This window comes from Rosa rugosa, chromosome 4 (genome assembly GCF_958449725.1).
Source record: "Rosa rugosa chromosome 4, drRosRugo1.1, whole genome shotgun sequence".
NCBI lineage: Eukaryota > Viridiplantae > Streptophyta > Magnoliopsida > Rosales > Rosaceae > Rosa > Rosa rugosa.
In genome coordinates, this window is record NC_084823.1 from 40,472,060 (window position 1) to 40,494,811 (window position 22,752).

Genomic DNA, 22,752 nt, shown 5'->3' on the forward strand with positions numbered 1-22,752 from the left:
ATCCTAGAAACACAAACGGCGCATTGTAATAGAAGATCAAAACCCAGACGACCTCCCTCAAAGTCTCACTCTCTCAGTCTCCCAGCGAACACAGCTGCAGCCAGCAACCCGTCTCCGCCAGTCCGCCTCTCCGGTCTCCGAGCTCCGCCTTTAGGCTCCAGGTATCTCACTATCTCTCTCTCCCCTCTCCGAGCTCCGCTCCTCCTCTTCTTCTCTTCTGAGTTTCTGAATTCTAAATTTCTAATCTGTAAAACTGGGTTCGATACTTGGATTTCCATTTAATCTTGTGGGAAATGGGTTCGATTTTGAATGGGTATAGTTGAAATGGGTTCGATTTGACGATTTCCATTTGATATTTTGATCTTGATGGTAATTTTAGGTTTTTAACGAAGATAATGTTGCTAATTAACTGAACATCACATCAATCAAAATCCAAGTGCCTAAGACAACGTTTTGGTGCTCCATACACCCTGGAATGATTATATTAAACTCCAGTTTAGTCGTTCCTAGTTGGATGATTAACCTTTAAAAACCTTTTCTGTCCAATTTGCTTTTACTGGAATAAAGTAACCAAAGTGTTATTGCAGTGCCACTAATTATTGTTGAGATTTATTGTCTTGATGGGGAGTGGTTTCCCACTTTGATGGGTGTGTTGTGTTTTACTCTTTTATTTTATCTGGAAGCAGATGGGGTATTTTCATCTTTATATATAGTAAGGTTCATCTGTCATCAAGAATGGATCGAGACCTAGTCATATACCAAGAATTGTTCTTTTTTGAAAAAGTCTTTGGATAATTTGTGTTCGAGCTTAGCTAGCTTCGGTTTGGTTAGCAGAATGGAGTCTTTTAGAAAAGAAAAAGTAAACTAAATTTGAAAGAAATACAAACCTGGTATGTCTGAAGGATTTTTTTTTTTTTTAATGACAAGGTCTGAAGGATATTAATTTTTCTATTAGACTGGTCCCCGAAGCACTGGCTCTCATGCATTGTGTTGTCACATATATACAATACCATCCCAATAGATTTTGATTGATCGATTTTAACTGATTTGATCTTGATGTTAATTTTAACTGTTGTTGACTGAAAAGCAGTGTTTCTATATGGAAAAACCGAGGAACCGAATTTGGAACCGATCCGAGTTTGGAACCGAAAAACCGACAATGGAACCGAAAAACCGAGGAACCGACCCGTGCATGGTCGGTTCGGTTCTATATCGGTTCTCGAACCTACGCGGGCAAAGCCCACATGATTTCTAGTCATGCCCGATAATCACTCCGGCACGTCCACTTGAATGAGAAGTAGCCTCTAAACAAACTAGTAACCTCTAAAAAAACTACTAAAAACCAAAACAACTCAAGTTCGAGTTCATAGCGATATGAGGGATTGGAGCCAAAGTCTTTGTTGAACTGGGTTTTTGTTATCTGATATTCTGATTCTGGGTGGTGGTAACTTCCTCTGCTTCTGGGGCGCTTAACCAACTCATTATTCACTTCACTGCAACTTCAGTTTTGGCTCCATAACCAAAACACCCAACTCTTGTGGGATTGCAAGTAAGTCTTTTCATTTTCTGTCTCAAGTGCTTTCTGTAATGCTATGAATGCCCTGTACCATTTTGATGAGTTGGGAATGTTGGTTTTTGGGTGGTATTGGAATTGGGTTTTGTGTTTTCTGTGATAGCCTGAGTTGGGTTTTTCATGTGCTTTGATTATTTGAATAAAGGTGACTGCTTTGGTTCGGATTGTGTTTTTGGGATTGATTGAGTTATCAGTTGTTATTCAATAGTTGATATTTCCATGAATTTAGATTCAAAATCTTATCCTTCAGGCATTGTTTCATGTTTGCAAAGACAGGCCCTGCATTGTTTGATATCGAATTGAATCGAGTTTAAGAACATGGCCTCCACAATTTTCAGAAGCTTTCAAACCCACCCTTTTGTGTTCCATCCCACCACATTACTTAGAAGAAAGAATGTTCTTTTGTATTGCACAATGAGAAGTCAACAAACCCAGACAGCCACCCAAGTGAAAGTTTCTAACTTGAACCCGAATAAGAAGCTGGAGAATATCTCGAAGGACTATGAAGCAGTCATAGGTATCGAAACCCATGTCCAGCTATCTACTCAGACCAAGGCCTTTTGTAGTTGCCCTTATAATTACGGCTCTCAACCAAACACTAGTATTTGCCCCATTTGTATGGGTCTGCCTGGTGCTTTACCGATTTTGAACTTTAAGGTCATTGAGTCTGCTGTGAAAGTTGGGCTTGCACTCAATTGCAAATTGGCAATAAACTCGAAGTTTGATAGGAAACAATACTTTTACGCGGACCTTCCAAAGGGGTACCAAATATCCCAGTTTGATGTTCCAATTGCGACCGGTGGCTACATTGATTTGGATATTCCAGTAGAGTTTGGTGGTGGGCATAGGAAGTTTGGCATTACAAGAGTTCACATGGAAGAGGATGCAGGGAAGCTGATGCATTCAGACGATGGAAGTTACTCACAGGAAAGTACATTTCACTTTGTACTTGCCATCAACATTTTTCTAGTTCATATAAAATACTGTTTGTTTCTTTTCTGCAGGTTGATCTAAATAGAGCGGGTGTGCCCTTGCTTGAGATTGTTTCTGAACCTGATATGAGAAATGGTATTGAAGCTGCAGAATATGCTGCAGAAATACAGAGGGTGGTTCGGTATTTGGGAGTGAGTAATGGCAATATGCAAGAAGGTTCACTTCGTTGTGATGTCAATGTTTCTATTCGACCAATTGGGCAATTACAGTTTGGGACGAAGGCAAGTAGCTTTTACTCATTGATTTATTGTGTTAGTCTACAGAGATAGTATTTAAAGAAAAGAAGAGAAGAACAAAGGACCGAGTGACATTACCACAAGCACTTAATAATTAGAAATAAGAAAAGTTTTTACGAATAATTATAAATCAGTGCAATGAATGCTCTGGATGACATTAATTAGTCATCCTTACTTTTTTAATGCTTGGTGATTATTGCAATATCATCTTGACATGCCTAAACAGTCAAAATTTCAGCAATGCCAATTGATTGAGACCGATAAGGCTCAAAGAAAAATACTGTAGGTTTGTTTTTTGTATGAAGTTCTAGAATGTTATAACACATATCACAAGGAAACATGAATACTAGAAAGGTTGGATTGAAACTAGTGTTGCAATAGCTACAGCTTGGCTAGAAAAGAATTACCCTCTTTGTAAACCCAAGGCATAAACTATAGGACCAACTCCAAAACCAAGGCATTTTTGGTCCAAAAAGAAGTCTCAATGGTACTTTAAGAGTCCAAGTCAGTAAATGTTAATATATAAAGAAATCGAGACTTTAATAGTTCATATATCATTTTGTTATAGTATATGTTGGTGTAGTTCAATATCTTTAAGATTCTATTTGAGTTTTAGGGTAAGTAGTACAATATCTTTAAGAACCGCAAGGATCTCTTGGTATTTATTGAGTCCTTAATAAGTCTTTTGGTATTTTATGACTCCAAGGGGATGTATTTGAGAAGCCAATATGGTTATCTGCTGTAAACCAAGGTAGATTGAAACACACCAAAATAGTGTTGTTGAAGGCTTGGTGCCTTTGGTATCTTTTCAACTTGCTTTATTCTTTATTTTCTTAAGTTCTCTGCAACTACAATAGCTATAAACCTTTTTTTTTCTCTTCTTCTAAAACGATTATATATTTTAAACTTTCAACTTTTTAAGCCCACCAGAACCATACCCAATCCCGTAGGTGGGTTGTCCTACATAAACTGCTGTTACTCTTGAACACGTTGTCAAATATTCCATCAAATTAGCTGCTTCTTACCTTTTGAAAGAAATAATATTCAGGAAATGTCAATATTTGTTACTTTTAGTCCTCGGTGGCATTTTCCCAGAAAGAATGTGTGGTACTCAACCATCAAACACAAATGTACACACTATAGTACTTGAATGATAGAATGAGATATGAAAAAAAGAAAATTGTTGTTCCATGTAATGAACAACATAAAGTATATTATTGATTGTTGAAGTCACAGCTCTGAAATTAGAAATCCACTAGTCACAACACACACACACACACACACTCTCTGAAAAAATGGGATGAAGAAAGAAGTTGCAACATAACGATTGTTTTTCTTTCGGTCATCTGATGATATAATACTATCATTTATTGCCTTTGGCGTCTGATGATCTTCTTACATTGGCAGGTGGAGATAAAAAATTTGAACGCTTTTTCAGCAGTGAGCAGGGCAATTGACCATGAAATTTCGAGGCAGGTGCTTCTTCATAGTCAAGGCCAAGACAAAGAAATTGTACAGGAAACACGACTATGGGACGAAGGAGCTCAGGTGATTTTACCTTTTCTTTTCATTCTCAGCATCTAGTCAAACAAGTACAAGAGTGTATGGCTGTCATTTCCTTTGTGTCTAATTACATGCTCTGCTAACATTATTGTAATGTTCAGAAAACAGTTACAATGAGGAAGAAAGAAGGACTATCTGATTACCGATATTTTCCCGAACCAGACCTTCCAGGAGTTTTCCTCACCCAGGACTATGTTGATGGTATTCATAACTCTTTGCCTGAACTTCCAGAAATGAAGCGTCGAAGGTATGAAAAGATGGGCCTAAGCATGCAGGACATTCTTTTCCTTGCTAATGACATGAATGTGAGTCCCCTGGATTATTCTTCTAAATGCTTGCTCTGTCTGGAAGTTGCTAATTGTTCTGAATTTGTTATTAAATGAACAAAGCAGAAGTTGAAATTTATGACTGAAATGTTGCTTGAAGATTTGACAAAGTAGCTAAGAAATATAGAAAAGCTAAATGTATTCTATCCTTATATTTGTTACAGATATATTCGATGTAAAATATAGTTTTCCGGTTAAGTTATTCAATCTGCATTTCAAACAAGATTAAATGTCAGTGAAAACTGGATTAGGAGAAAAAAAGAAAGAAGGAAAGAACAAGACAAAAGTGAATGTCTGTCTTCTTACATGGTCTGGGCACCGAGTGTAAAGTGTGACCAGAAGGTTTTAGTGCTAGATGTTTCTTAAGTCTTACTTCAAGGAAATCCTTTAATCAGTCAGTTATATTAATCATTAAGTACTCCTAGTGATATGTTATTTAAATGGTATATCATCGTACATGACCTGAAGCGGGGCACATGCTTAATGTATACCTTAGGTTGCAGAATTTTTTGATACCACTATTAAGAAGGGTGCTGATGCGAAGCTAGCTGCCAACTGGATAATGAGTGATATTGCTGCCTATATGAAAAATGAAGAGTTGTCCATCAATGAGGTCAAGCTTTCCCCCCAAGAGTTGGCTGAGTTAATAGCTTTCATAAAAGATGGGACTATTAGTGGGAAGATAGGGAAACAGGTAATGATTCCTTTTTCTTTTCGGGACAAGTTTTACAATTTTAATTATTTCTGAAATCAATAAATTTGCAGATATTGTTTGAGCTACTAGCAAAAGGTGGTACTGTGAAGGGACTGATAGAAGAAAAAGATTTAGTTCAGGCAAGTTGTTTATTGTATTGCCAGGCTATTTAATTCATAACACATAATTCTTGTCAAGTGGTCAGATGTGTGAATACTTAATGGATTGATGGTCACGGGCCAGAGCCTGTGGAACTGCCTAATATAGCATTCACTTTTTAATTTTATTTCCTTCGTCTAATTTCTTATTGTGTCAAATCAACACATATCACCATATTTCTTAAAAACAACATTTTAGATTGTTTTTAACAATTTGGCGAATTATTGGAATGTCCTAAGATGTACTTTAGTTTAAGAAGTTAAAAGATAAACTCTTTTTTTCGCTAGTATACACCTTTATATGTTAGAAAGTCAATAGACAGTCATTAAAAGGATAGTTATGGAAATCGTTATATATATATATATTCAAAAACAATATAAGGATTGATGTATCCTTCGGAAAGCTGATCTCTTCTTTCCAAGGACCAAAAAATTGGTAAGTAGGGAATAGCTTTTTGGCCTTTCCCCCAGCTGTACGGACTATTAATTTCTGTACTTAACATATTAAGTTTATAGAATAGAGTAGTTCTGTTATATGATGGCAAACAGAATTTATACACTTCTGCAGCCATGAAAACAGAGCAAAGAAAATCATCTTATGATAAAATAATATATAATTTGTTAGAAAATTGACGGTTCTCTAATGGCTTTGGTTGTAATAGATTGTAGATCCCGCTGAGATTGAGAAAATGGTGGAAAAGGTGTTGTCAGAGAATCCAAAGCAGCTGGACCAATATCGTGGTGGAAAGACTAAGCTGCAAGGTTATTTTGCTGGCCAGGTAAAATTCTGTCAAATCAATGGAGATATTCTTTTTGTGTTGATCACAAGGGTAGATTATTTTTATCCCTCCCTTTTCCATTCATGATTACGCTATTAGTAATTATTTATTTTTTTTTTGAGTGAGGTGGTTTGAACTTTTTAACTCTGCGCAGATAATGAAACTATCGAAAGGAAAAGCAAATCCAGGGCTTCTAAATAAGATTCTGTTAGAGAAATTAAATGCCAAAAGCTGATACAGGTATAGGTATCTGCAAACAATTTCTGTAATTCACATATACACACAACTGCTGATCATGCATCTCTTACGATGTTCCTCTATGAATTCTGATGTAAATATAATATATATGTATTGCATTATATCAGTTTGCTACCAGATGATGCAATGACCTGGCCAGATGTATTCAACTCTAGTGAATTTGATCACACTGGAAGGGCCATTACACTTTGTAACATGATTTATACAGCTCATGGTGGAAGTCTATTTAGACTTTGATGTGTTAGTTGACATCTCTCCTTCTGAACCAGTAATTGACAGCCGCTTGAAAATCTATGTGCCCTATCTGGAGAGCCTAGCTAGAAGTGATTTGCTCCTGATATTGTATTTCCTTCTTCTGTTTGATTTTGGTCTATAATGTTAGCAAGTTGGACGGATCAATATTGAATTGTAACCTGACATGCTCCTGCTATATAATCACTTCCAGATTTCAAGCTCCTAATTTTGGAGTTCATTTTCTTTCTCTAGATGTTAATCTTCAGCGGACAGGCATACCATCTTTCATTACTCACCAACGTTGTCTAGTAACTAATGTTTTGAATACTGATTTATAGAGGTTGTAAATTGGCTTTGTCAGAGGTAATCTTTGCCCAGGTTAGAAAGCTTAGAAAAAATAGAATTTGAAGGTTTGGTGAAAAATAGATGAGAAGATTGTCAGTTTTGAAAGACAATTCGGTGATGTTCATAGTTTGTACTATTGTTTGTTACTATTTGTGAGCCCATCAACCAGTTTTGTCATGATCTTCATGATGCCCAAAAATCCTAATGTTCATACTTTTACAATGACAACAAATAATCCAGAAGGAATAGATTTTAGGTATACGTCTTTTGGCTTATCTTTGATGTGAATTCGATAACAAAATACTGAAATAGCTTATTGTAACATGACCATCCACTCATCAAATCCAACACAAGTGCTCTAAACAGGTAAACTAAATTGAAAACATGGGTGTACATATCAGTATAGGAACTTACTTCAGGGATACATTGGGAACAATCCAGAACGGTTCTTGATCCGTTGTGGACTCATCAAATTTGTAACATGGCTTCACAACTTTATCTTTTAAGTTGTACACGAAAATGTAACGACGACGATGATAACAGTAAATCGAGTTTTCTTCAAATTCTGTAAAATATAAGGCGGATAATGCTATCGAAGGTCGATTTCGGCACCAAATTATAAATCTGTGACCTAAACTTTCCACTTTCTCCCACGGAGCTCGACTTCTTATAGGCCTCAAATTCATCTTATAGACCTCAAAATACGATTCTTTGTGGGAACTATCATCCAAGCTCTTGACCAAAACCAGCGTCACACGCAAAATCTCACCCAATGACTCCACGAAGCGAGAGTATTGACTGTATATTCTGGACCAAGTAAGTACGAGTCAAAGATCGATCCCGTTTGAAAATATATAAATTTGTCCCATCATGACGAGATTTCTCGAAGTCCCAAACTTGTACTACATTTGGTAACAATGCGAATAGTTTGCCGTTGAGGAATTAATACAATCTCCCGAGAGCTAGGGTTAACGAGCAAGGGACTCCATGTTTTGTCTTCATGATTATAGACTGCAAGTTTATCAAACCTCCTACTTCTTGATGTTTGTCTAATGCAAATCGTCAAGAAAAACTTATTCCGGCCAGACGGCTCTGAAGAAAGGACAGCTTTCAATATTTCACTACTAGAAAAGCTGGAAAAGCCATCAAGAACTCGAATATCTGAGAGTTGAATGATTTCACCTGAAACAGGATTGAAAAGATTTAAGATTGAATCCTTGTTCATAATCACCAGCCACCCATGTGATGAGCCCACACAACAGCCTTCAAATAATATGTTCTTGATGATATAGACCTTTTTCTCTTCGAGACTGAAAAACCGACAACTGTTGTCTTCTTGACCATTACCAAGCACGAGCCATGGAGATTGAGGCAATGGCTTGTAATAAGGTGCAGTGATGTAAGAGTTTGCAGCATACTTCCAAGAAGAACAAACTGCTTTAAAGCGAAGGATGTCAACGGACGCAAGCTTTTCCAAGATCAAATCTGCGATTTCAATTGGGAGCTCGGACCACTTTGATTCGCATTGCTGTGCTCTCTTTTTGGTGCAGCAATTCTGATCATCGGCCATTGTCATTGGGATAGTAGTGCATAGCAGGATGGAAGAGTTTCCAAAGTCTCTATGATTATGATTTCGGGTGGTGGTAAAATCCTAATCAAATACTACTAGCTAGGGCTAGGGCACAATATTATGAAGTCGTGCTTAGGGATGACCATGGCCCATGAGGAAAACACAGGGATAACTCGGGCTTGGAAAACGGTGATGTTTACTTACGATTCTTTATTGGAAATATATTTTAGGTAAAAATATTAGGGGCCGTGACTACTTACCTAATTTTAGTCTAAAAATTGTCCACTTACTCCACTAAAGAGAGTTTCTATTGAGACCTCTAAATCTGCTTACTTGACCTCACTCTATTATGAATTATTAAATGACATATATAACCTACTATAAAATGACTATTAAGGACAATAATTATACTAAAATATTTTATATAGACTTTCCAATTCAATAATATTAGATTGTATTTTTTATTATTTTCCTTATCTATTTTCATTTTCCCCAATTTCACTACATACTCATTAAAGCATTCATATATATATAATAAGAATTAAAAATATGATTAAGATCATGTGACATAAAAATGTATGATATATATGTTTTTTTTTTTGAGCGAAAATGTATGATATATATGTTGAACGCATATTGGTGAGGGAAAACAAAATGAATCCTCTTATGATTTATGACCTAAATCTAAGTCAATCCATTATATTTGAAAAAAAAAAAAAACTAGCATTTAAAAAAAAACTAAAAATATTTAAATAATTAATCATGTGGTACAAAAAATACAGAAAAAAAAAACATTAAAAAAAAGTGCTTTTTTTTTTAGAATAAAAACAAATGATTTTTTCGTTTTTTTTTTTTTGCACATCTAAAATAGAAAATAAATAAATAAATAAAAAAGAATAATTCATGGCATTTTCTTATTGATTAGACATTAATTTTTAAAACTCGTTTGATTAAGAAATGTATATTTAGTTAAGATTTATAGAGTGATTAAATCATTGAAATGACTAAATTTTTTATTTTATGAGTGAGGTTTTTTGAGGAAGTTTAGTAAGGTTTAGTGAGTAAATTTAGTATTTTAAAATTTGATAAGAGGTGTAAAAAGCATAGAGGTCAAGTGAGTAAATTTGGAGGTTCCAATAGAAAAACTCTTTTCTAAACTACACAGTTGCGTAGAACCACACCAAAAATCATGCAATAGTTCAGCGGTTAGCAACTGAATTATCATTTTATTTCTAAAATTTGAATATTTGTTAGCACCAAACTATTGCATGATTTTCAGTGATCTCATTCATAAAGTGGCAATACAGTACCTCAAAAATTTCAAAATAATGTGTCACTTGTGCACCAGAAGGTCAACTCCCTAGAAGCTGTTATGGTTTTATCTGTGTCGTCTCGATTATCAATTATATGACGACACGTTACATGATTCATAAAAAGACTTAGGTCAAAAAACAAAAAAGAGAGGTTGGAACGTAGACCAATATGAGGCCGTCACGTAAACTAACAACAACATGGACTAATCATATTGCGCGAATTTTTTAAGGTGGTGGGTATATGGTTTGGTGGTACTAGATTTGAATGAACTCTCTTTTAGGGCTTAAACTGAAAGTCTTCACCTCAACAAAACAAAAACAAGAAAAAAGAAAAAGTAATTCTTATCCACATGGTGGTCCATTAAGAAATCCACAAAGAAAAAGTACTACTTTAGGGACTCACATATAGACTGCAGGACCCTAATTCTAATTGTACTCTTCTATAGGTAACCCTCATCTGACCCAATCGGCCAATCCAATACCTCCCGCCACGTGTCCCTTCTCTTTTGGACTCTTCCCCCATCACCTCACCCTCCTGTCACATATCCTCCCTCACCCTCCCTCACCCTCCCGAATCACCACCCTTAACTCCTTCACAGCTCCACGCCCCCGTCACGTGGGCCCCAGTCCAAAATCAAACTGTGATTTAATTGCCTGTGACGTACGATCCATAACCGCCTATAACCTTCGATCCAACTTCAGAATCTTCCATCAACCACTCATAACAATCCACGTGTCCCGGGCCTCTCTCCATACCCGTCGGATCTTTTCCCCATTTCCAATTTTTTTTTTTTCTTTTTCCGTTTTTAATTTTAATTTTTTTGAAAATTCGCTTCGCATTTAACATTTTTTCTCTCTCTAGAAAACAACAAAAGAAACTGTTTCTCACTCATTTTTTTTTTCTCTGTATCACTTCGTGTTCGTCAGTACATTTGATTTCGCCGGAACCCTAATTCGATCCGCCGGAAACTCCAACACTCCGGTAAGAAACCAAAACCCTCTGCCGACGACGTTTTTGAATTTTTTTGTCATTTAGGGCTCTTATTGTTCTCTTCTCGCTGGTGTTTGCGGTTATCAAAAAATTAGGTGAGGGGGGTGAGAGAGAGAGAGAGAGGGAGAGAGACTGAGTTTTAGGGTTTGGTTTTGCAGATGAGCGCACGATTGGGGAGCAGCTGAGAGATCAACCGGGCCGGATTTCGTCACCGGATGGAGGGAGGTAGCGTCTCTACACTTCTTACTTCTTCTGGTACTGTTCATTTCTCTCTATTTGCTTATCTGTCTAGGGATTCTCTCTCTTAAAATTAGGGCAAATTTTGTTCCTTTGCTTTCCTGTAAAACGGTGAGTTTAATTCAATAGCTTCTGCTTCCCCCACAATCTAACAGGAGACAATTGGAAATGCCGAAGCTTTAATCTTTGAATTTATGATTATATGCGTTATGTGTGATTACTGTTCTCCGCGGCACGGTGTCTAGGAGTTAATTGATTTGTGTGTAACCCCTACTTAGTGTTTAGTGAGTAAAGGTGGATTCTTTTCCGGAGTCATGCAAGTTTTAGGGAATTGAAATATTGTCTGGTTGTCGGGTCAGGCTTGGTTTACTCATTTGCAGTTATTTGGGAGTTGTTATCTTCTTAGTAATCGATAGGTAGATACACAGAAAGTTGATCTAGGATGGAGGTTTAGTTTTACTGTTGTCTTTACAATCTTGGGTCATAGGAACTGTTCAAATTTAGAAACTTACAGCATTGTGGAGGTTAGCATGTATGCATTTAGTTATCATTTCTTTTCGTTGCTTAGCTTCAGTTGTTTATTATAAACTTTTTATTGCTTTTGTTTGGATTGATTTTTGCATGATATCTTGGAGCTTTCAAAACAACAAGCAATTTGCTTTTTTGATGCCATAATTCAATATGCTTGTAAGCACCTTTTCAAGGCAAACATTTATATGGTTCCGTTGGATAATTGAGTGCCTTTCTTAAACATATCACGTTGAAGACAGTTGTAAGGCTATGACGCATTGTGACAAGGTGTTATTTTTTTATTTTGCAAGATGATAGTCGTAAATATTTGGTGAATCTAATTATCTAATTGCACAAAGTTTTATTTCACTGTAGCAGCTATCTGGGAACTTAGATTTTGATATTGATTTTGATTTTTTTTTTTGGTTTGAATAATATGTCTTATTATTATCATTATTATTTTTCTTGTTTGTAGGGATTCACCCATGGAGTATGATGACAATGATTTTCAAAGCCAGAATCTTCAATTAGCTGGTGAAGGGAGCACCAATTGTCCTCCAGTTTTACAGCCATATGGTCTTCCCAAATTTGATTTTGATGACAGCCTTCAGGGGCATTTGAGGTTTGATAGTTTGGTTGAAACTGAGGTTTTTCTTGGCATTGAGAGTAGCGAAGCTAACAACTGGATTGAGGATTTCTCTCGTGGGAGTAGTGGGATAGAGTTTAGTTCAAGTGCAGTAGAATCGTGCTCTATATCAAGGCGGAACAATGTTTGGTCTGAGGCCACGTCCTCAGAATCTGTTGAAATGCTATTAAAATCTGTTGGGCAGGAAGAAATAATTCCCGCTCAGACTATCTTGGAGGAATCAGATGCCTGTAAGGAAGTGGGTTGCATAAAACAGATGGAGACTAATTTGAAGAATGATGATAACATTCTCACTGAAACAGGGGATGTTAGAGATCTACATTCTACTTTACTGCTAGATGAAACTGCCGGAAACCTTTCTGGCTTAGATAATGTTGGAGATCAGCCTCGGCTTGAGGATGCTTCACAAACTCAGGAAGTTGAATTACCGGTTGATGGAAATTCAAGTGTTTTGGATCCAAATTCTGTCAGTGATCGGGATAGGCTGCCTGTAACTACAGGGAGCCTGACTGATGATAAAGGCAAGGATGTGAATAATATGGAATTTGATAATTTTGTTGATTATCCTCCAGTTAAAAAAATGCATGAAAATTCATCTGCTTCAGAGATGCAAGTTGATAATATGATGACTTCTGTGCAAAGTATTATTACAAGCAGTGATGAGTTGAATAATCAAGATGTTCCACATCATATAGTGGATATTACTGAAGAGAATCCAGGCAGTCATGATGCGGCAAGCATAGATATTCAATGTAGGAATGATTTGGACAAACCTCATTGTTTAGCTTCAGAGGTGGAGTCTGGAAAAAAAGAAATTGCAAATGAAGATACTGTTATTGATGTGCAGGAAACGTCTAAAATTATGCTGCAAGGGGATTCTATTTTACATACAATGGGTGGATGCAGTGATAAGCAATGTCCTGGAGTTCTTACTGAGACCAATAAATGTGAAGATATGGTAGTGTCTAAGGACACTGATGTTGGTGGTGATCAATCCACAATGACCTACACAAATGATGCTGGGTATGGAATTGAGGTTAGGAACAACCTTGGCGAAATTTCTTCCAGTCTAGATCCTATTCTGAAAGGGGAATCTGATTTACAGACAGTGGACAGATGCACTGACAGGGAATGCCCTGAAGTTCTTGATGACACCAACAAATGTGAAGATGTTGTTATCTCTTTTAAAGACACAGATACTGGTGGTGTTCCAGCTAAGTCTGACAAAAATGACAGTGGTTATGGCACTGAGGATCGGAACAGCAATACTGGAGTTTTGTCTGGTCTAGATCCTACCCTCAAAGGGGATTCTAACTTGCATACAATGGATGTATGTACTGTCAAGGAATCCCCTGAAGTTCCTTCTGTCTCGTTGAAAGCTACAGACACTGGTGGTGATCAATCTAAATTACACGCACCTGACTTATCACCAATGGCCTATGGGAATGACACTGGGCATGCAGTTGAACTTGGCAACAGTGTTTCTGCCTGTGTAAGCCCTACCTTGAGAACGGATAATGATTTACATACAGTGGATGCAAGTAGTGACAGGAAATGCCCTGATGTTCCTGTGGAGACCACTAAATGTGAAGACATAGTGTTGTCCAAAGGCACAGATACTGCTGGTGATCAATCTAACATAAGCCCACATGTTTTATCACCTGTAGCCTACAAAAGTGATACTGTGTATGCAGATGAGGTCGGGAACAGCAATTCTGGATTTTCGTCCAGTCTAGACTCTAGATTGAAGGTGAATTCTGGAAAGAGCACCGAGGAGGATGCATTAAAAAGTGGTGGCCAACCCCTTGATAGTGAGATTTTGGTCAGAAAGTCTGAGGCTTCTATGGCAGTCATTGAGGAAACTGAGGTTTTCAAAGGCAGAGGTGATGAGAATCTGGAAGTTCATTCTAATTTGACTCCAACATGCTCTTCAGCCGAAATGCCTAGTGAAGTGCTTGTGACTGGAGCTTCTAAAAGTCTTCATGATGCTTTTGGAGTTTCTGCCGAGGAATTAAATGAAGAAAGCCATGTGTCACCTTCTAATCTGAAGGAGTCTACAGAAAGGTGTTCTGAAAATGAAGTTTGCAAAGAAGGTATATCTGGTAAATGTGACCAGGATCTCTCTTACAGTGAAAACGATACTACAAATTTGCCTGTTGAATCTAATAGTATGGATTTGGAGTTTGTTGGATCTGCTGGTAAGGGAGATGAGTCCTCATCTTTGTGTGAAGATTCTGCAGAAAAAGAGTTGATTGTTCCAACACTAAAACATGATGTTGATGGCAATGCATCAGGTATGCTTTGAAATTGAGACTGGATGGACATAAATTTCATATCAACTAAATGTCTAAATGTACTAACTTGGACCTCTCTCTCTCTCTCTCTCTCTTGCAGTGGCTGATGTTCCCTTGGAAAGTTGTGATCTGGCTTCTTGCGGCACAAGGGATGTTGTTCCCTTGTCTTCTGAGAATGGTGCAACCACACATATTCATAACGTATCAGTGGTTCCTGCAGCACCTTCTCCTGCTATGGGATCACACTCGGACAATAAAGGAGAAACTGCAATCGAAATATCCAAAGATGCAAGTGTATCAGGTACAGTGTCATCACCTATGGTAGAATCTGGACCAGGCCCTGTTTGTGAAGCTGAAAAAGGTGCTTCTTGTGATACTGCTGGACAACTGTTATGCAATACGCTTGATCAGTCTCTGCCAATTTCAGTTGGTTGCAATACTGAAAACCAAAGTGAACCTGGAACAGCAGTTGCTATTGAAATTAGCAAGAGAAGCACAACGGATATGGAAGTAAAACGAGGTGATGATGCTGAAGCTCAAGATGGAGCAACAACAGAAAACAAATCTACCACAGAAGACAAATCTGAAAAGGCATCAGCGAATGCAACAGGTGATAAATTTTAGTTTATTTTTTATCATTATTCGTTTCTCCTTTTAGAAAGAATTTGGACTTAAAACAATATAACTTTGTATATATGATCTCTGTCAATATCATCTATATGAGTTGCACTGCCTAATGTGGCAAGCTTGAACGAGTCATATATTTGTATCAACTTCTTCTGAATATAAGTGAGTTGAGTTTCTTTACGTTGCTCTCTGTGACATCTGAGATCACTTGGATTGTTTCCTAAATTTTGATGGAAGTCATCTAGCTTTATCATGTTGGGACCATGAATCAGAATTGAGATCTGGGATTTACATCTTCTAGTGAGGGGACTGTGACACAGGCGAAAGCTAGTTCCATACGTATCTATTGGTCTTACTGCCATGTCAAGTTGGTTTAATTATCATTTTGATCATTATTCAGGTGATGCTTTTGGAAATTTTGAAGGTCCAATGCTTTCTACTTGTTTGCCCGAATCTTGTTCTAAGTCTGCTGATCCCTACCAGCCTGGTTGTGATTCTCCCAAAGTGTTTGGAACAACTGAGATTCCTGAGACTAAACATGAAAAAGGCAATATCAAGGAGTCGACAAATCAGAATGCCGCAGATACTAACGTAGTTGGGGATGGCGGCAAACATTCTTCTAATTCCTCGAATCCAACTGGAAATGATGTCCCCAAAGATCAGGGATATGGCACCTCAGATATCACTTCCTTTGCAGATTTGCCTATAGGGGTTGCTGCCAACAGCTCGCAGCCCTTTCCTGCAATTTCAGCTCCCAAAGTATTATTTTTAACCATATTTGTTGCTCATTTTTATAGTGAACTAATATTTGTGTTTCTTAAGAATGTATATATTTGGGTGTTGTGTCACCATTAACTGTTCAAAATTCTTATTTAGATTTTTCCTTTTTCTTTTTGAAGATTGTAGATGGGTCTCAAACAAATTCTGCCTCAGGCCAGATGGATGCAAAGATCTCGCAAGAAATTTCTCGTGGAGGTGATGGAGAGATTGCTAGTGGTGGTTCTAAAGGTACCACAGAACGGAAAAGAAGGCGAGCATCTAGTAAGGGAACGGGTAAAGAGAGTGCTAAGAAGGGAACTGTGAAAGCGACAACTCCAATGAGACAAGCAGACAGAGGAGACAAATCTAGCAGTGTGCCCCTGGGGAAATCTGGAATTTTTCAGTTTGCGCATCCAAGTGACATACAGTACTTTGGGCTTGTGGATAGTAGCTCAAAAACTTATTCAGTTCTTACTAGTGCAACATCTAGTCTGCCAGATCTGAATTCTTCTGCTCCAGCATCTCTAGTATTTCAGCAGCCTTTCACCGATCTGCAGCAAGTGCAATTACGTGCTCAGATCTTTGTTTATGGAGCTTTGATGTGAGTCCTCTTGCTAATTCTATATGTTCTATACTGATTTTTTTTATTTTTTTTATTTGTCCTTTTTCGTGCTTTAGTTTCTTTACTGATGTGAGTCCTCTTAGTATGAACCAAACTCATATAATGAAGAAGGGCAAAAATCTAAATAAGAACATATTCTTCTATAAAATGAATGGGAAACATTCAAATGGTGCTTTTTATATATTTTGGGGCTGCTTAAAGTAATTGATAACAGAATCTTTATCATAAACAAGAAAAGACACAGTGAAAATGTGATGTCCTGAAACTTATATACTGAAAAGAGTAAGAAGGCAGAGTTTTGATGCTTCTGCATTGGTTTTGAGAGAGGATTTGTGTTTTTCTTTGGGGTGGGGGGTGGGATAATTATATGAATGGTGTGCTACGAGGAAAAAGAACAGAACATGGAAGCTCTTCAATTATGGGATTATTGTATTTCAACTCTGAGAAAAGTGAACACATTTTCTTTCCCCTTTATTGTACAGTCAAGGAACAGCACCTGATGAAGCTTATATGGTGTCAGCATATGGAGGACCTGGTTAGTTATTGTTGTCTTTATTTTGTTTCTCTTCACAATTTTATAAATGTATAGTAACTTGGGATTTTTTTTTTCCTGTTAGATGGTGGAAGGAGTATCTGGGAGAATGCGTGGCGTAAGTGCATAGAGAGGCTACACAGTCAAAAATCCACCCCTATTAATCCAGAAACCCCTTTGCAGTCATCCTCTGGTACATCCTTGAAATTTAAGCTGTTTTATTCTCTTTTGAATATTTTCTGCATCTCTGTTTTGTAGACTCCTTGTCCATTTTGTCTGTATTCATGTTTTCTTTAATGAAATCTATTTCTTTTTAAAAAAATTCTTTATTGATTTTATTGAGTTTGTAACTCTGCTTCAGACCTGAGATTTACAGGTGGTAGGGTTCCTGATCAAGCTGGTAAACAAAGTGCATTCCAGGGTAAAGTTATCTCCTCACCTGCTGGTCGAGCCAGCACAAAGGGTATTCCACCTACTGCGAGTCCCATGATACCAATTTCATCACCGCTTTGGAGCATTCCTACCCCTGCTTGTGAGGCCCCTCAATATAGTGTGCTGCCGAGAGGTTCGGTAATGGATTATCAGCAGGCCCATACTCCATTGCATCCTTTCCAAACATCACCCATAAGGAACATTGTTGGACAAAATTCCTCGTGGATGTCTCAGTCCCCATTTCGGGGTCCCTGGGTTCCTTCCCCACAGTCATCTGCAGCTGAAACCAGTATTCGTTTCTCAGCATTTCCTAGTACAGAGTCAGTGCTGCTGACTCCTGTAAAAGAAACAACTTCATCACAAGTATCCAGTATAAAGCATGCCTCCTCAGTTGTTACTGGTCAAACTGGGGGTACAACCAGTGTTTTTGCAGGGGTTTCTCCATTGCTTGACTCAAAGAAAGTGGGAGTAGCATCACTTGGCGAGCCTTCATCTCAACCTAAGTCTAGAAAAAGAAAAAAGATCTCAGATTCTAAGGAACTTGGTCCGATTAGTTTGCAGCCTCAATCTGAACCTGAGTCAGCTATAACCCTGGCTGTTACTAGTAGTGTATCTACATCTGTTGTAGTCACTGCCCCAAGTACCTTTGTGTCTAAGGCCATGCCAGAAAAATTGGCTATGTCGGTATCCTCCGATCACCTCAAGAAAGCAGATCTTGGTTTGGAGCAGAGGGCAACTTTATCAAAAGAGACTCTTAGTAAAGCTAAGGAGGCTAGGCAACAAGCAGAGGAAGCTTCTGCTCATGCTGCTGCAGCTGTTGGTCACAGTCAAGAAATATGGAGCCAATTGGATAAGCAGAAACATTCCAGATTGACATCAGATGCCGAAGCCAAATTAGCTTCTGCTGCTGTAGCTGTAGCTGCCGCCGCTGCTGTTGCAAAAGCAGCAGCTGCAGCTGCCAATGTTGCGGCAAATGCTGCATTGCAAGCAGTACTGATGGCTGAGGAAGCCTATGGGAATCAAAGCGAAAGTGTGATAGATTTGAGTACTGATGGAGTGAATGCATTGGGATTGGCTGCTCCAGGATCTGTTTTTAGGGCTGAGGATGGCACAAACAGTTCAAGTTCAATCCTTTTTGCTGCTAGGGAGGCTGCTAGAAGGAGGGTTGAAGCTGCATCTGCAGCCTCAAAGCGAGCTGAAAATATGGACGCCATAGTAAAAGCTGCTGAGCTAGCCGCAGAAGCTGTATCACAAGCTGGAACAGTTGTTGCTATGGGTGATCCTGTGCCTTTGAGCGACTTGGTAAAAGCTGGTCCTGAGGGTTATTGGAAAGCACCCCAAGTATCTTCAGAGATTGTTAAGAAATCAAATGATGGAATGAGGGAACAATCAAATTTTTCCACTGTTGGAGAAGATTCAGATAAGGAAGAAACACTGATCACTGCAACTAAGAAATCGCCTACAGTCAGTGAAAGGGTTACTGAGATTATAAAGTCTGCTTTGCCCACTGCTGGGAATGATCTTGGAAAAACTGCAGAAGCGTCCAAAGATAGCTGCATCGTGGAGGGTTCTCAAGTAGAGGTATAAAGCTGAAGAATGATCAGAAATGTTTTGTTATAACTTCTCTTTTTATTTCCCTTTGCTGTTGCAATGTACAATCATATATTCGTAGAGTGATTATGTGCAACTTTGTTCTGAAGCTTGAGATGGTATGGGCTTTAACATATTACTCACTTGGTTTCTTCTAGGTTTTCAAAGAAGGGGGTGGATTTGCAGTGGGCTGGTTCACAGCTACTGTATTGAGTTTGCAGGATGGCAAAGCTTGTGTATGTTACACTGAGCTTCAGTCAGACGAAGGTATGCTTCTCTTAGTGCTGCCAGATAGTAACAAATAATCAATCCTTTGCCCTTGTTCTTAAGTGATAAATTCTTGAGTCCTGCTAGGTTTAGGATCTAGTTTTGCTGTATGTTTTTTGCTGGCAATGCTACCTTTATTATTACACGTAACTATGCTCCTCTGACAAAGAATATCTTGTGCCTACGTGCATGTCATTCACCCAATGTATATATGGTTTCCCATTGACATAGGCTCAGGGAAACTACAGGAATGGGTGGCACTTGACAGCAAAGACGATAAGCCACCAAAAATACGCGTTGCTCGCCTTCTTACCCCCTCCCTTGAAGGAACAAGGAAAAGGCGGAGAGAAGCAATGGCAGATTACGCTTGGTCTGTTGGAGACAAAGTTGATGCCTGGATACAAAACAGGTAACCGCAAGTTTGTTTATAATTGTTTGTTGGGAATTTTGTATGCGTGAAATTGCCGAGGAAGGTAAATATGACTATTGCCTGCAATTGTATCAAGGCTGCAAAAAAGATTTTGTGAATGCTTTTCAAGAATACCAAACAAAACTTCTTCTGCAATTTGGGTGATACTGGACTTCTAGGTTACATTTCCTTGTATTTTTCTTCATCAATTGAAACAACTTGGTAGTGTTGGTATCTTAAATATCGATGAATTTGCATCAGGTCTTCCTATTTATGTACTGCATCTTTGGTGTTTTTTTCTCCGGTTTCCACATCCACTTTTGAGCCATTGGTATCATTAACTCATCTGATGACTATCAATTTATTTGCAGCTGGTGGGAAGGTGTTGTGACTGAAAAAAACAAGAAAGATGAAACTATACTAAAAGTCCACTTTCCAGGTGTGTATTTCTTTTTTATTTATTTTGGGGGGGGGGGGGTGGTTGAGTGCATTGGTTATGGGGGTGCTCTGCGTACGACTCCGCATCTAGTTGATTTTGATTGTATTATAAGATCCTATGCTGATTAATTCTTATAGCTCAAGGGGAAACATCACATGTTAAAGCTTGGCATCTTCGGCCTTCTCTGATTTGGAAGGAGGGGGAATGGGTTGAATGGTCCAGTGTGCGGAATGACGGCTCTTCCATGGAGGTGCCCATCTTGACAGGCACTTGTGCTTGGTTTTGTAGTTTTGTAAAGTTAATTTTTTAGTTCACTAAGTGCATGTTTGGTATTCAGGATGGCTTGCCGCAGGAAAAGCGAATCAAATTGGGCAGTTCTACAGTGGAAGGAAAAGGGAAGGATAAGACTTTAAAAAGCAATGTTCTTGATTCAGGAAAACCTGAAGAGCCAAGTTTGCTTAATTTGTCTGCAAATGAAAAGGTATTTAATATAGGTAAAAATACCAGGATCGAGAATAAGCTTGATGGAGCCAGAACAAATCGGACAGGGTTGCAGAAGGAAGGATCAGTAAAATTTGGTATTCCGAAGCCCAAAAGAAAGTTTATGGAAGTTAGCAAGCATTATGTGGCCAATCAGACTAGTAAGGTTAACGAGTCTAATGATTCAGTGAAATTTGCGAAATATTTGATGCCACAATCATCAGGTTTCCGTGCATTGAAAAATACATCTAAATTTGATACAAAGGACAAAGAGGGGGCTGATAACAAGCTAAGGGGTTTTAGATCTGAAAAGCAGCGAAGTATGTCGGATAAAACAGTTCCTCAGAGGGACAACTTTTCAATAGATTTAGTTTCTGCCGCGGATGGCTCCAGTAAGATGGACCATACAAGAAAGGTCAAAGACTCTGTAAGACAAGCTGAGGGTTTATCTGGCAAGCGTAACATATTTGAGACGGGATCAGGTTATAGCTCAGATGGAAGAGCACAGGGCGCAGCCATGTTTTCTTCACGAACTCCGTCGTCAGATTTACCTCCATCCAAGAAGGTAGCCACTACAACTGCTAAATCCGAACGGGGAAATAAAGGAAATTTTGCACCAGTTGTTGGAAAGTTGGGTAAAATTGAGGAGGGCAAAGGTACAAGTAGTAATCCTGTAAAGTCAACTTCAGAAGTAGTCGAGCCTCGTAGATCAAATCGCAGAATTCAGCCAACATCAAGAGTAAGTATTTGATATGCATGCCTTCTTTATTTTGCATATAGATGTTCAATGTTAATTTTTTTTTTTTTCACATGTCTTTTTTATGTCGGAAGATTGTTGCATGGGCGTGAGTATTTGTTTTAATCTATGAGCGGGTAGCATGCTTCTCCACTATTTTGATGTAAAATATCCAGAAAAGAGGAATTAATGAAATAGCATGATAGATGAATCCGTAGCTAGAAAGTATTTTATAAGAACTATACAAAGACTATTTAAAGAAATTAACTCCAGAATCCACCATATACAACTCTTTTCATGCATATGCTAGCTCCCTTGCTTCTGTTGCATGTGTGTTAACAATCTCTTTTTGAATATTCACAAGTTTAAGGCTCATTCTGTTAATTTGCTGGCCACAGCTATTAGAAGGACTGCAAAGTTCGTTGAGCATTTCAAAGATTCCTTCCGTTTCCCATGAGAAGCCCAGAAGTCAGAATAGAAATGCTTCTAGAGGTTAAATATGATCTTCCAGGGCTTTTTTTTTTTTTTTTTTTTTTTTGGGAAACTTTATGTGAATCTGACTGTTAGATTGTGACAGGGAGTAACCATGATTGAGAGGAGCTCTTGCAATGACAGGTTCCGGTCAGAGGAACGTCGGTTTTTGATGGCAAGGGAAACATACCCAGCATATTGTGCATATGATCATAGAGAAGCATAGGATGGAAACTCTTGCTTCCTTGGTTTGATGGTCAGTAAAGAACTAGTTGAGAGTAGATGTTCATAGTGATTTTAGCCTTTGTTTCACAGTTAATGGTCTTCCTAGGTCTCGCTCAGATAGGTTGTATATGGAAATTGTCCATGTAGTTTGGCCCTGTTGTAATGCAAGTCTTTCAGATGATCATTAAATTATTAATCAGCAACTTGATGGGAATCATCTGGTTTCAATGATTGTTGTTAAATGTCCCAATCTTCATAAACGTCAGTTAATCAATAATTTTCCTGCTCGGCCTGATAAAGTTTTCTCTTGACGTTATGTACTTTTTCTTTGTTAGATGGCGTTCTTTCTAGTAGATTTTTCATATGTGGCTTCAGATTTTGTACAAAGATGGAGCGAGTCTAATTAAGCGTAGTTTATGCTTGCATTCATTTGAGAATAGTTT

At 38.1% G+C, this 22,752-nt stretch overlaps 3 protein-coding genes across 11 annotated transcripts; 2 read left to right on the forward strand and 1 right to left on the reverse strand.

Annotated features, from left to right (window-relative positions):
* Positions 1-5: 5 nt before the first annotated feature.
* Positions 6-7,061, forward strand: LOC133706828 (glutamyl-tRNA(Gln) amidotransferase subunit B, chloroplastic/mitochondrial-like). 7 transcript variants are annotated; one of them, XM_062132384.1, is made up of 10 exons: positions 6-161; positions 1,850-2,497; positions 2,575-2,787; positions 4,210-4,350; positions 4,467-4,670; positions 5,188-5,385; positions 5,457-5,525; positions 6,206-6,322; positions 6,477-6,562; positions 6,688-7,061. In XM_062132384.1, exons 2-9 carry the CDS (start codon positions 1,892-1,894, stop codon positions 6,555-6,557), a joined length of 1,629 nt encoding a protein of 542 aa, XP_061988368.1. In that variant the 5' UTR covers positions 6-161; positions 1,850-1,891; the 3' UTR covers positions 6,558-6,562; positions 6,688-7,061. The 7 variants fall into 7 exon arrangements, with proteins under 7 accessions (XP_061988368.1, XP_061988364.1, XP_061988369.1 ...); XM_062132380.1 differs by having other exon boundaries at positions 7-161; positions 1,091-2,497; XM_062132385.1 differs by having other exon boundaries at positions 7-161; positions 1,846-2,497.
* A 517-nt stretch (positions 7,062-7,578) lies between these two features.
* LOC133742799 (F-box protein KIB3-like) lies at positions 7,579-8,758 on the reverse strand. Its single transcript, XM_062170475.1, has one exon. The coding sequence runs from the start codon at positions 8,733-8,735 to the stop codon at positions 8,028-8,030; it is 708 nt and encodes a 235-aa protein (XP_062026459.1). The 5' UTR covers positions 8,736-8,758; the 3' UTR covers positions 7,579-8,027.
* A 2,113-nt stretch (positions 8,759-10,871) lies between these two features.
* LOC133706924 (uncharacterized) lies at positions 10,872-22,537 on the forward strand. Of its 3 annotated transcripts, none has more exons than XM_062132471.1 (16): positions 10,872-11,024; positions 11,192-11,288; positions 12,256-14,720; positions 14,821-15,330; positions 15,748-16,106; positions 16,247-16,707; positions 17,211-17,263; positions 17,346-17,453; positions 17,622-19,273; positions 19,441-19,549; positions 19,781-19,958; positions 20,330-20,397; positions 20,535-20,647; positions 20,735-21,616; positions 22,012-22,105; positions 22,191-22,537. In XM_062132471.1, the coding sequence occupies exons 3-16, from the start codon at positions 12,266-12,268 to the stop codon at positions 22,205-22,207; spliced, it is 7,059 nt and encodes a 2,352-aa protein (XP_061988455.1). In that variant the 5' UTR covers positions 10,872-11,024; positions 11,192-11,288; positions 12,256-12,265; the 3' UTR covers positions 22,208-22,537. The 3 variants fall into 3 exon arrangements, with proteins under 3 accessions (XP_061988455.1, XP_061988454.1, XP_061988456.1); XM_062132470.1 differs by having other exon boundaries at positions 11,192-11,258; XM_062132472.1 differs by having other exon boundaries at positions 11,192-11,258; positions 17,637-19,273.
* The last annotated feature ends 215 nt before the right edge of the window (positions 22,538-22,752 follow it).